Below are 14,845 nucleotides of genomic sequence, written 5' to 3' on the forward strand. Positions count from 1 at the left end.
AATGCACTTGTAAGTCATTTTGCTGAAGTGGTTGTACCGGGATGAAGCATGTCCCCCGGCTGGCCGGAGTCCCGAACAAAGCTGTAATCTGCTTTGATCGGATCTCCAGTGTAGTAACCTGGAAGCGACGTCACAACATCACTTCCGGTTTACTCAGCTGCCAAAGGTGCTGATTTAAAAAAAAAAATCCAAAGTATCCAAAAAAGTGATCAGATTTTTTATTTTTTTTTCAAGGGACAGTGTAAAAAAAAAAAGATGAAATAAAATCAGAGAAAAAAACATTTGTAAAGCTCCCCTGTCCCTGCATGCTCGTGCACCAAACAAAACGCATACGTAAGTCAGGCCCGCAAATGTAAACCGTGTTCAAATCACACATGTGATGTTTTGCCACGGATGTCAGAGTGAGAGAAATAATTCTAGCACAAAACCTCCTCTATAACTATAAACTGGTAACTGTTAAAAAAATGTTAAAACCTTGTCTATGGAGATTTTTAAGTACCGTAGTTTGTCGCCATTCCACAGATGTGCAATTTTAAACCATAACATGTTAGGTGTCTATTTACTTGGCGTAACATCATCTTTCACAATATACAAACAAATTGGGCTAACTTTTCAGTTTTCCTTTTTTTAGATTCAGTGAAGTGTATTTTTTCCCAAAAAATTGCGTTTGAAAGACTGCTGCGCAAATACTGTGTGACATAAAATATTGCAACGACCATTTTATTCTCCAGAGTCTTTACTAAAAAATATATATATAATGTTTGGGGGTTCTAAGATATTTTTTTAGTAAAAAAAATACTGATTTTAACTTGTAAACAACAAATGTCAGAAATAGGCTGGATGGGTTCACTTTTTGTAACCTGTTACATGTTACACCCATATTTAAGGTGTAATATGTAAACTTTTACTTTGGAGAAGTCCCTGCACCCTCCCCTCAGGGTTTTGTCTTGTGGCTATTACTTTCAGTTTGTTTATTACGGATTAGAGGTTGGAAACCAGAACTCCATTTAAGGGGAGGTTGGGCAGCTACATGCTCTTTGGTGCCAAAAATACATATGGAAATTACACATTAGGAGGGACTCCCTGGGAGAATCTATTATAGAAAAAGATCTGGGGGTGCTTGTAGATCATGCTCGTAAATCAGAGATTTGACAATAGCATGCAATACCAAGCCAAGGCTAACAAAGCTCACAAAATACTGTCATGCATTAAAAAGGGCATACATTTAGGAGATAAATCAATAATTCTACCTCTTTCCAAAACACTGATTTGGCCAGTTCAATGAATGGCAGCAAAAAACTATTAGGAGGGGTGGAGGACCTCCGCTATGAGGATTGATTACAAAGATTAGTTATTCACTCCGGAGGAGCTCAAGTGGGAATATAATTACAATGTACAATTAAAGGTGTATAAATGTGACTTCAGTAACTGTAAAAAACAGTTTAGGTCCCTGAAGAGGACATGCGGCTACCATTTAAAGTTTGAAGAAAGGAGGTTTAACCTTAGAATGCGGAAAGGGCTCTCTATTGTTGGAGCAGGTAAAATGTGGAATTCCCTCCTGTAGAAAGTAGTACTAGCTAAGATTGTCAACCGCTTCAAAAAACTTGATATCTTCCTCAAAGAGAATATACAGGGCTTTGGGAATTTTTGGAGAATAAAATTTGTGCGTGCTCGCGCGCACATACACACACCAGATCTTTGTCCCTTTTTTTTTTTTTTTTTTTTTTTTAACCTTTATAAACTATATAATGATCACACTGCAGCCATAGGAGGGGTGCTGCTATTCTTTGTAATAAGGAAAACAGGACAGGAAAAAAAAACGTATACCACCTCCTGAATCGCTGCCTGTAATTTTACAATATACAGTTTAATTGTTCGCCATTGATAGAGCTTTCTCTATCCTTCCGATGCTCTGGAAGTAAATTTGTGGCTCTCCCACACTCAAACCATCCTGTCTGCCCCTATTCTCCCCTGTTTATTACCAAAATACTTTTGTATTTTTTGAATGGGTTCACATGATACAAAGCATTCTGGGACAACAAGAGGAGAAGAGGGGTGAAATGGAGCGATGGCCACTGTGTAGGCGAAACGCATGTCTCCTGTAGGAGTGCTAGAAGTATAGCCAAAGGTACTAATGTGAGCAAATTGTAAATGACAGACAGCTATCCAGAGGGTAGCATACACCTACTGAAATGTAATGATTGTAGCCAAGCAGATTATTTTGGAGACCTCTCTATATGGTGGGGTATCTGATCAAATAGTGAATCTCCATTTTTTGAAATCCTCTGGCCTTTTCAAATCTATTTTCTTCAGCTAGATTAGTATGTAATTCTCTCTTGCTTTTTTATTTAGGCCCGGTGGTTACAGTTATTTCAACTGGTAGAAAAGCAGTGTCAAGAGCAGATAGATGCCCAGCAAGAACAATTTAACCATCAATTACAGGTTTGACACATTTTTTTTCCTCTATCTACAGAGCGGCTTCTTTACATCAATTTTTTTTTATGTGTCTAACATTTCTTCTGTTTTTGAAGTGTTTGTTTTAGAATATTGTTGTATAATATCCTCAAGATGGAAGCAGATTTTTAGTTAGGATGGCTACAGTCTCTGGATATATTGGCAATGAAGTTGTGGGTGGCCCACCTAAAGGGTACATCTTGCCTAATTCCTCGAGCTTGGCTTTCAGGCTGGGTTGACACTGGTGCGATCACAGACATTGGATGTGATTCACAGCGCGTTGCTGTGCAATATCGCATGCGATGTCTGTGCGATGCAAACTCAGTCATACAGTTTGGCTGAATTTGCATCACATTCGGACCAAATAAGGTTGCAGAACCCTTTTTTTTTTTTTTTTTGGTTTGCCCTGGAATCGGATCACATGGGTTTTCACGCCTATGTGATCCGATTTCCTTACCATTTCACAATTTGTACTGCAATCTGCGAACCAATATGAGGGTGTCATTAACTTTACCTTGCCACGGGCAGCGGTTCGCATAGGGCAGTGTGAACTGCCTGTGAGTGAGATGCAATGCTGGAACCCGCATTGGAATCGCGCTGGTTCCCACATCGCAAATTTTTTTTTTTTGGATGTTTCGTTTTGATGCTATCCAGTGACTATTGCTCAAATGTGCTCACGCGCCTTCTCTGGCAAATTCTGTATCTGATTGCTCTGCAGTCTTTGTGACCTCTAATCCTTCAACCAATCTCCATTTGACCACAGAACACTCTCTCCCCCCATATAGTATGATAAATGTTGAGGGGAAGGGATGTTGTAGTCGACCAGAAGGGCTGGGAACGCTGTTTGGGATTTTAATACATCAGAAGCAATGTGTTGTTGGCAAACTTTAGAAAGTTAGCACACTAGATGTGTGGCAGGACCACCTAGTGTTTTTCTATACTTGTGGTTTTATTTAAACATACAATACATGGAGAAAATATGCATGTATTGCACAGAAGTTCTAAATATAGTTAATTGTGTGTGTGTGCGCACGCACATGCCGCTAAAACTTAGCCAAAAATGGTGTTATCGGCATTCAGGCGATGAGAGAAAAACGTTCCATTAATGGCACCAAAAACGCACGTGATTTTGTCGCAAATTTGCAGCGATTTTCACGATTTTTACCGTGAATTCGGGGGGGTTTTGGTGGGATCTTACTGCGAATTTTCACTGATTTAACCCCAATTTTTTTTTTTTTTTCTGTGGACGTCACCCTCATCGGGGTCTCGACCTGACTGCATATAAGGAAAACTATCAGCGCAACTTATGTATACAAAATAAATAAAGTGAAATAAATAGGAAAACCTCAGGCAGCTCTCATTCACTGTGTTTTCACTCCACAACCCAAATCAATGATCAAAAATTAGTGCTGTACCAGATATAACACTACACTCTCACCATGATTAAATAGCAAAAAAGTAATATGAATAAATATAAATGAAATATGCCAAAGTGAACAAAGGTCATAAATTCATGAGACCAGTTCATACATTCATGTGGAAAAGGTATTCAATAAAAAGTGTTTAGATATTGCAAATAAATTGCATCTGTGCAAAAAGTCCCAGTGATAAATAAATCCACAGGATCCACAAGATTTCCTGCAGTTTCAAACACCTCCATGATGAACAATCAGGTGCTTCTATAACCACCACCAATCAAGCCTCTCACCTTCCCATCTGACCCAAGAGTAACCTATGGGTCAGATAAAGCAGTTCCCTTCGGGATATGGATGGATGAGTCAAAATAGAGGATTTGCAGCTGACAGGCAATCCACAGGGACCAGACCAGATCACTTGTATATGTTAGGAGCGACACCATCAAGCATAATAGCATGGGAGAAAAAAGAGGTTTTAAAAATTTTTTGTATGCTTAAAATTGCATTTATTAGAATAAGAAAGCAAACTCACAAAAACGGCACTTCAGCCGTGCAAGCTGCTGCAGCGGTTCAGTAAGAGCAGGCAGAGACGTGATGACTCGTGACCGACAGGCTCCTCCCCCAATACCCATTATGTCGAGGCACAAAGCACTGCCAATATTTATTCATATGATTTTTTTGCTATTTAATCACGGAGTAGAGTGTAGTGTTATATCTGGTGCAGCACTAACCGACTTGAGTGGGCAAATAGCCACACATTCAATGGCATCTGCCACTTTGGAGAGGTGTTCTCTTCATGAATGAATCATGGTTTTCTTAGATCTTTGAATTCAGCTCATGAAAAATGGGGGCAAAAACAAGTGTTGCGTTTTATAATTCTGTTAAGTGTGTGTGTGTGTGTGTGTGTGTGTGTATATATATATGTATATATATATATGTATATATATATATATATATATATATATATATATATATATATATATATATATATATATATATATATATATATATATATATATATATATATATATATATATATATATATACACAGTGCATTGCGAAAGTATTCGGCCCCCTTGAACTTTTTGACCTTTTGCCACATTTCACGCTTCAAACATAAAGATATAAAACTGTAAATTTTTGTGAAGAATCAACAAGTGGGACACAATCATGAAGTGGAAAGAAATGTATTGGATATTTTTTAACAAATAAAACTGAAAAATTGGGCATGCAAAATTATTCAGCCCCCTTAAGTTAATACTTGGTAGCACCACCTTTTGCTGCGATTACAGCTGTAAGTCGCTTGGGGTATGTCTCTATAAGTTTTGCACATCGAGAGACTGAAATTTTTGCCCATTCCTCCTTGCAAAACAGCTCGAGCTCAGTGAGGTTGGATGGAGAGCGTTTGTGAACAGCAGTTTTCAGTTCTTTCCACAGATTCTCGATTGGATTCAGGTCTGGACTTTGACTTGGCCATTCTAACACCTGGATATGTTTATTTGTGAACCATTCCATTGTAGATTTTGCTTTGTTTTTTGGATCATTGTCTTGTTGGAAGACAAATCTCCGTCCCAGTCTCAGGTCTTCTGCAGGCTCCATCAGGTTTTCTTCCAGAATGGTCCTGTATTTGGCTCCATCCATCTTCCCATCAATTTTAACCATCTTCCCTGTCCCTGCTGAAGAAAAGCAGGCCCAAACCATGATGCTGCCACCACCATGTTTGACAGTGGGGATGGTGTATTCAGGGTGATGAGCTGTGTTGCTTTTAAATTTATGCCAAACATAACATTTTGCATTGTTGCCAAAAAGTTGGATTTTGGTTTCATCTGACCAGAGCACCTTCTTCCACATGTTACCACATGTTCTCCCAGGTGGCTAGTGGCAAACTTTAAACAACACTTTTTATGGATATCTTTAAGAAATGTCTTTCTTCTTGCCACTCTTCCATAAAGGCCAGATTTGTGCAGTATAGGACTGATTGTTGTCCTATGGACAGAGTCTCCCACCTCAGCTGTAGATCTCTGCAGTTCATCCAGAGTGATCATGGGCCTCTTGGCTGCATCTCTGATCAGTCTTCTCCTTGTATGAGCTGACAGTTTAGAGGGACGGCCAGGTCTTTGTAGATTTGCAGTGGTCTGATACTCCTTCCATTTCAATATTATCGCTTGCACAGTGCTCCTTGGGATGTTTAAAGCTTGGGAAATCTTTTTGTATCCAAATCCGGCTCTAAACTTCTCCACAACAGTATCTCGGACCTGCCTGGTGTGTTCCTTGTTCTTCATGATGCTCTCTGCGCTTTAAACGGACCTCTGAGACAATCACAGTGCAGGTGCATTTATACGGAGACTTGATTACACACAGGTGGATTCTATTTATCATCATTAGTCATTTAGGTCAACATAGGATCATTCAGAGATCCTTACTGAACTTCTGGAGAGAGTTTGCTGCACTGAAAGTAAAGGGGCTGAATAATTTTGCACGCCCAATTTTTCAGTTTTTTTATTTGTTAACAAAGTTGAAATATCCAATAAATTTCGTTCCACTTCATGATTGTGTCCCACTTGTTGAATCTTCAAAAAAAATTAGTTTTATATCTTTATGTTTTTTTTTTTTTAACAAACAAGGAGTGCTTTATTGAAAAAACATGTGTACAGAAAACAGGTCAGAAATAGACAGTCAACATAATACATGTGTGATTCGAAACACCACAAGACAACAGTATCATACAGTAACTAAACTGAAAAATGTCAAGAGGCACAGATCTAAGAGTCACAGAATACAAGGGGGGGGGGGAAAGAACGGACATAAGAAAAAAGAGGGGGAGGAGAAGGGGTGATAAGGGTGCCCAGACCTTATCATATTTCCAAGGGCAACCCCTATTCATGTATGTTAGCTTGTACAAGGGCAAATCCGCATCCACCAGTTTAAGCCAAAACGGCACATCTGGAGGAGACGGAGTCGACCACCGGAGGAGTATACCCTTCTTTGCATAGAAAAGAAGAAATGAGATGAGGAGCTTGGAGTGGTGAGAGCGCTGGTCATCCTCATGAATACCCAGGAGTGCGAGTTCAGGGGAGGGCAGGAGAGTCAAACCCAGCTTAGCATTAATATCCCCGAAAACTGCCGACCAGTAACCAGCAATCACAGGACAGTCCCAAAACATATGAAGGTAAGACCCCGGGTGGGAGCGACAGCGCTGGCATGTGGCCTCCCTGTCAGGATAGATCCGATGCAACCTCTCAGGAGTGTAATATACTCTATGCAGAAATTTCACCCGAATCAATTTGTCACGGCAGGGGATAACCAACTTAGGACCCACTTCTAGGCATTCTTCCCAACCCTCCCTGTCCAACGAGGGGAGATCAGACTGCCACTGACTCCAGAGGCGTTCAAGTTTGGGAGATTTAGAACCCAGGAGAGAGGCATAGAGGGTAGACAAAGGTTTTAACAAGTCCCCAGGGGCCAAGATCTTTTCGATGGGGTCGGGCTGGAGGAGAAGGAGGCACCCTGAATTGTGATCGGAGGGCATGACGGAGCTGGAAGTATCTAAACCTCATCCACAAAGGCAGGCCAAACCCGCCCCTCACTGCGCAAATGACAGGACCCCATCCGAGGCCATGACATCCCCCAGGGACGTCACCCCATATCTCGCCCAGACCTGCGGATCCGGTTATCTTTATGTTTGAAGCCTGAAATGTGGCAAAAGGTCGAAAAGTGTTCAAGGGGACCGAAATACTTTCGCAATGCACTGTGTGTGTGTATGTGTGTGTGTGTGTATATATATATATATAATGTGTGTGTGTGTGTGCATGTATATATAATATAATTATGTAAGGATGTGTGTGTGTGTGTGTATAATTTCACGAAAGTGAGTACACAGCTCACATTTATGTAAATATTTTCATGTGACAACACTGAAGAAATTACACTTTGCTGCAATGTAAAGTAGTGAGTGTACAGCTTGTATAACAGTGTAAATTTACTGTCCCCTCAAAATAACTCAACACACAGCCATTAATGTCTAAACCGCCAGCAACAAAAGTGAGTACACCCGAAGTGAAAATGTCCAAATTGGGCCCAATTAGCCATTTACCCTCCCTGCTGTCACTCAGAACAGGCCTCGCCATGGTCGACCAAAGAAGTTGAGTGCACATGCTCAGCGTCCTATCCAGAGGTTGTCTTTGGGGAAATAGACGTATGAGTGCTGCCAGCATTGCTGCAGAGGTTGAAAGGGTGGGGAGTCAGTGCTCAGACCATACGCCGCACACTGCATCAAATTGGGCTGCATGGCTGTCGTCCCAGAAGGAGGCCTCTTCTAAAGATGATGCTCAAGAAAGGCTGCAAACAGTTTGCTGAAGATAAGCAAACTAAGGACATGGATTACTGATGAGACCAAGATAAACGTATTTTGTTCAAATTCTTGCAGGTGGTATAGCTGCCCATTCATTTTGGCAGAATGCCTTCAGGCCATGCGAAGTCTTTGGTCGTCTTGCATGAGCCGCACATTTTGAGATCTCCCCAAAATGGCTTAATGATATTAAGGTCAAGAGACTTTAATGGTCACTTGAACCTTCACTTTTTCTGCTGTAACCACTGGAGGGTAAACTTTGCCTTGTGCTTAGGGTCATTGTTGTGCTGGAAAGTCCAAGAGCGTCCCATGCACAGCTTACGTGCAGAAAAATGCAAATTGTCACCAGTATTTTCTGATGACATGCTGCATTTATCTTGCCATCAATTTTTCAAAGATCGCCTGTGCCTTTAGAACTTACACATTCCCTAAACAGTGATCCACCACCATGCTTCGCAGTGGGGATGGTATTCTTGTAGCTATAGGCCTTGTTGACCCCTCTCCAAACATGGCACTTATGGTTTTGACAATAAAGCTCTATTTCAGTTTTGTCACTTCAAATTAGTGGGACCGAAGCTGTGAGGCGTGTCAAGGTGTTGGGCATATTGTAACTGGGCTTTTTTGTGGCATTGGCACAGAAAAGGCTTCTTTCTGGCAACTTGACCATGTTAATTTTTGTTTAAATATCGTGTTATTGTGCTCCTTGAAACAACCATACCGTCTTTTTCTCAGAGCAGCCTGTATTTCTTCTACGGTTACCTGTGGGTTTGTCTTTCCTAAACCATTCTTCTGGCAGTTGTGGCTGCAATCTCTCTTGGTTAAATTCAAGGTTTTGGATATCTTTTTTTTTTTTTATATTCTTTTCCATCCTTATAAAGTTCCATTACCTTGTTATGCAGGTCTTTTGGCTGTTCTTTTCTGCTTCTCATGACTTCGTATCTAGCCTGCTCAGTGTATCCAGGTAAGAGCCAACAAGCTAATTGACTATTTATACACAGACACTAATTGCAATTTAAAAAGCCACATGTGTAAAAAAAAAAAAAAAAAAAAAAAAAACCCATGTGGGAATCTAACTTTTTTTTTTTTTTTTATTGCCTTTTTAACCTGCATGTGTCACCTTTTGTGTCTGTACCAAAGACAAACATTCCAGGGTATGTTAACTTTTGATCAGGGCCATTTGGGTTAGGGCTGAACTAGTCAACATAATCGATAATAAAAATAGTTGTCAATTTTCATTATCAATTAGTTGGCCATCATACAAAATGCTAAATTTGTTTACATGTCAATATGAACACTGTACTGAGCTGTATTTGTGCTGCCTCCTGTATGTATGAATGGTGTATTGAGCTGTATGTGTGCTGCCTTCTGTATGTATGAATGGTGTATTGAGTTGTATGTGTGCTGCCTTCTGTATGTATGAATGGTGTATTAAGCTGTATGTGTGCTGCACTCTGTTTTTCAGTATACACAGTGCAGCAGACCTACAGCTCAGTATACCGTCCATAAATGTCAGTAAGTGCCTGAGGACTTGTGAAATGTGTGAGGAGCAATGTCCCATGGGACAGGTGGTCCATTGATGGGAGAAGGCAGTGATTTAAAGTGATTCTAAAGGCAGAAGTGTTTTTTTTTTTTTTTTTAATCATAATGAATTCTTTTAGACCAGGTAAGTATATGTTTTCTATTTAAAAGAAAATCCAACATTTAAAATAACTTTAAGGCTCCTTTCACACTATTCGTCCGTCGGACGGATTCCGTTTTTCTCAGCGGGGGATCGAGCTGCCGATCCCCTGCTGAGCAGCAGGAGGACAGCTGTGTCTCCGCGCTGTGTGCGGAGACACAGCTGTCAGCTCCCCATGCATCTCTATGGGGGAAATCGGATGGGAACGTACCGTCGGTCCGTTCTCATCCGATTCCAAACCAGATCCAATTCGCTGTACGGATGGAAAATAGGGTTATCATCCGTCCAGATTTGACAGATCGGATCGGGTCGGATGTCAGCGGACATGTCTCCGCTGCCATCCGATGCCCCATAGGAATGCATGGGGGGACCGTTCAGATCCGCCAAAAAAACGGACAGGCGGATCTGAACAGTCCGCCTGTGTGAAAGGGGCCTAAGGGTCTGTGTAGGGAGGATCAGCATCTGAACCCAGATAAGCTAAAGGCTTATAGACGGGAAGAAAATTTAAGGCATTATGAATTTTCGCAACTGCTTGCCAAACTATTTACAGAATGCTTTAACTCTATCTTAGGAGGGTCGTTACCAGCGCACACCCTTCGGACTAATATTACTGTAATCCTGGAGGGAAAAGACCCCACCCCTTGTTGAAACTAACATCCAATTTCTTTATTGAATGTAGACTTAAAGTTGATCACAAAAATCTTGGCGATACGTCTGTTACCCTTAGTACATAAATGTGTTCATCAGGACTAAGTGGGTTTTGTCCCACAGAGGGAAGCAAAGGGGAACACCACACTGCCACCAATGCGGTCTGTTGGGAACATTAGAAGGCTGTTCCGACTATGTTACTTTTGACAGATGCCAAAAAGGCGTTTGACCATGTTGATTGGAGCTTCATGACAATGGTCCTTACTCATCTCCGGGTGGGTGACAACTTCCTCAAATGGATAACCGCAATTTATTTTATTTATATCAAGGCCACTTTCCTTTTAAATGGACACCATCCCACCTTAAATACTTCAATGCTTTTCTTACCCTCAAGGTTGAGTATATTTTCGCAGCAAACTTTCCTCTATTCTTAGCCAAAGTCAAACGGGACCTTGCTAAGTGGACAACAAACTTCTATCTTGGTTTGTCTCTTGTATCTCTTCCAGACCTTGTCGATATCTTTACCATGAGCCTTCCTCAAACACCTGAGAAGTGAATTTGGGAGATTCTTATAGGTTGGCAAGGCGCATATGCTTTATTACCGTCTGTTCACACGACCTAAGTCTCTAAGAGACATCAGCTTGCCAGATGTCCATGAATACTATAGAACAGCATATATGGCTGGCATTCTGAGCTGGTGCTTCCCGGAAGTGGGGAAACAGTGGGTATGTTTTTAACAGTCTTTCTCAGAATGGTGATCTCCTTTGGCTTGCTCATGAAGTACCCCGACACTTCTACCCCCACACAACCATAGGGGCTACTCTTATGCTTATGCAGAAGGACAAAAACTAAATTATATCAGCCCTATCTCCCTCTAGCTTGACCCCTATCATTTCTCACCCAAGCTTTACCCTACAGATAGTTATTTTCTTACCTCCCTGAAAGATAACCAATTCAGGGTGCAAAATTTCCACACGGGAGGTCACTGGCACTCCTTACATGTCATTCAAGCTATGTTTGAGTTTTCTCTCCCTCTGTGAAAGGCCCTGCAACTGTGTCATTTCCTAACTCGCCACTGGGTAAAGGTACTCTCTCGTCCATCCACAGAGTTTGAAAATCGTTGTTTATCATAAGAAGTGGTTCCACATGGACTTTCACAGTCCTATAGAATGTTATCACATCCGCAGCACTTGTTGCCTTCGGAGTACCTTCTCAAATGGGAACATGATTTGGATGTTACTTTCACAGATCAGCAGAGGAACTGCACTATACAGATGACTCATAAGGCCTCAATCTCTAGTAAGATCCAAGAAACTGGATACAAAATCCTAACTAGATGGTATATGGTCCCCAAAACCCTGCATCAATTGTTCCCCCCAGAGTGCCTCGTTATGTTGGTGATGTCAAAGGGATCACAAATAAAACGCTGGATCCAGAGGTTTACTGATATCCAGATGCCGGATGATGCAGCCGCCTTTCTGTTGAACTTGACCCCCATGTCCTTGAAACGTTGCAAGTGCTCTCTCTTACTGCATTTGTTGAACGCTGCAAAGGCAGGTATCCCACTATTCTGGAAACGAACCACACCCCCTTCCATTAAGACTCAGTTTACCGAGATCAAAGAAGTTCAACTAATGAAAGATCTCTCTAATGAAAGATGGTTGCGGCACACCATAGAGAGGAACGGCTTAATAAAACATGGTTTAACTGGACATAAGTCACTTTCACATGTGATTACTGGGATTCTCTGGGCTCTCAAACGGGACTCTCTTGACTCCTTTTTTTGAGGTGACGCCTTTGACCCTGACAGACTTCCTTGTGCCAGCTATACTTGGGCAGCACACTCAGGTTCTTGTTCCTAACCCCCTTTCCTCACCCCATTTGTTTGTTTTTCTTTTTGTTTGAATTTCTTTTTTTTTTTTTTTAAGTTATGCAGTATATATACTTCATGGTTCCTTGGGGAAAAAGGAACTACGGCTACTGTTTGGTCGCACCTTGTATTGGCTGGTCTATCTGCAGCGTTTTTACTGTTGACTTTATTCCTGTATGTGAACTATGCTCCTTGCCAAAGCTGCTTGTTGTTTTGTGGGAGCCTGTAGGCCCTGATATATCCTTGTATGCTGTAAAATCCGATAAATAAAGAATTAAAAAAAGAATAAGGCATTACAATTTAAAGTAAAGGTTTACCAGTATTAAGCATTTTATTTAAAAATGCTACGGTCATGCTTTAATATAACAATATTTATATCCCCCCTCTACCCTTCATGAAGCTTTATGCCCGACTCCCAGTTAATACCCTGTCAATCCTACTTCTGGGTATATTTATTTTAATATATAATCTATTTGCAAAACCGTTTATTAGAGTTTTTTTTTTTGGTTTGTTTTTTAACTCTACATATTCACTAAATTGCACACCACACTTTTTTGAGGTTTCATCCAATTTATCAAAACCATAATCGGTTGCAGCCCTAGTCTCAACTGTTGAATCTATTTTTAGATCCTGGATATATGATTAAATCAAGGTCTAAACAGTTTGATCTATTTTTAGATCATGGCTTCAACTGTTCCCTCTATTTTTAGATCTTGGATCTATTTTTAGATCCTGGTCTCAACTATTTCAATCTACTTTTAGATCCGGGATCTATTTTTAGATCCTGGTTTCAACTGTTCCCTCTATTTTTAGATCCTTGATCTATTTTTAGATCCTGGTTTTGGCTGTTTGATCCTTCTTTAGATCCTGGATTTCTTTTTAGATCTTGGTCTCAACTGTTCTATTTTTAGATCCTGGATCTATTTTTAGATCCTGGTCTCAACTGTTCGATCTATTTTTAGATCTTGGTCTCAATTGTTTGATCTATTTTTAGATGCTGGATCTATTTTTAGATCCTGGATTCATTTTTAGATACTGGTTTCAACAGTTTGATCTATTTTTAGATCCTGGTTTCAACTGTTCCCTCTATTTTTAGATCCTGGTCTCAACTGTTTGATCCTTTTTTTTAGATCCTGGATCTTTTTTTAGATCTTGTTCTCAAATGTTTGATCTATTTTTAGATGCTGGATCTATTTTTAGATCCTGGATTTATTTTTAGATCTTGGTCTCAACTGTTTGATCTATTTTTTAGACCCTGGTCTTGACTGTGTAATCTATTTTTAGATCCTGGATCTAAAATAGATGAGCCTGCATGGGTGCCCTCATAGCAACTGTAAAACATAAAACCATTGCCCTGAGCAGGCAAGTATGATGTGTTTGTTATTTTATAAAAAAAAAAAATTCAACATTTACAATCCCTTTTTTAAGGGTTCTGTTTAGGGAGGAAGCTAAAGGCTATTCTAGTTATAAATATATATATATATAAATATATATATATATATATATATAAATATATATATATATATATATATATATATATATATAAATATATATATATATATATAAATATAAAAAATTATATTCCGGTCTAAAAATGTACAAAACCATGTATTGGATCCTTTTTCTTTTTTTTTTCTGTCTTTCCTAATAGTTATTTATATTAATCACTGCATGTAGATATTCAAGAATAATTTGTTTTTTAAAACTGTACATATTAACTAAATTGTACACCAAACTTTTTTTTTTTTTTTGAGTTTTTTTATCTGGTTAATCTAAACAATAATCGGCCAACTAATTGATTATGAAAATAATTGTTAGTTGCAGCCCTAATTTGGGTGATTTCTGTTATGATTTAAAAAGGAGCCAAACCACTATGTGATCATAAATGGCTTCATATGATCACTGTCCTTAAATTTCTTTTGGTAAACATACATTTCACTGCATTTAAAAAAAACTAGTTGGCCCAATTTTTTTCTATAATGTGTAAAATAATGTTAGGCAGAGTAAATGGATACCCAACATGTCATGTTTCAAAATTGCGGACACTCGTGGAATGGTGACAAACATTGGTACCTAAAAATCTCCATAGGCCACGCTTTTAAAATTTCTACAGGTTACCAGTTTAGAGTTACGCTCTAACAATCGTGGCGATACCTCACATATGTGTTTTGAACACTGTTTACATATGTGGGCATGACTGCTGGAGAGGGTGCAAATAGCGGGGCATACTTTTTCACATTTTTTTTTTTTCATTCACATTTCAATTTCATTCACTTTTTGCTCATGGGACATGTCCCTTTTGGGAGCCAATCACCCCATGGATCCAGAAAATGACCCATAGAGTTCTCTCCCTTACATTTCCTTTTCCACAAAGCCCCTCATCGACTGTGAGGAGTGTCACTCCACAGTTGCTAAACACAGCCAAATCCCTG

The 14,845-nt window shown here is 39.8% G+C and overlaps 1 protein-coding gene across 1 annotated transcript in view; it reads left to right on the forward strand.

Moving 5' to 3' along the window:
• The window catches only part of MPHOSPH9 (M-phase phosphoprotein 9), a 217,289-nt gene that overhangs the window by 47,309 nt on the left and 155,135 nt on the right, over nucleotides 1–14,845 (forward strand). Inside the window, exon 4 of the mRNA XM_082258440.1 lies at nucleotides 2,353–2,442. Within this exon, the coding sequence (XP_082114566.1) occupies nucleotides 2,353–2,442 (90 nt within the window). The remainder of the gene's footprint in view (nucleotides 1–2,352; nucleotides 2,443–14,845) is intronic.

Source organism: Pelophylax lessonae (assembly GCF_965119305.1).
Source record: "Pelophylax lessonae genome assembly, chromosome: 1".
Taxonomy (NCBI): Eukaryota; Metazoa; Chordata; class Amphibia; order Anura; family Ranidae; genus Pelophylax; species Pelophylax lessonae.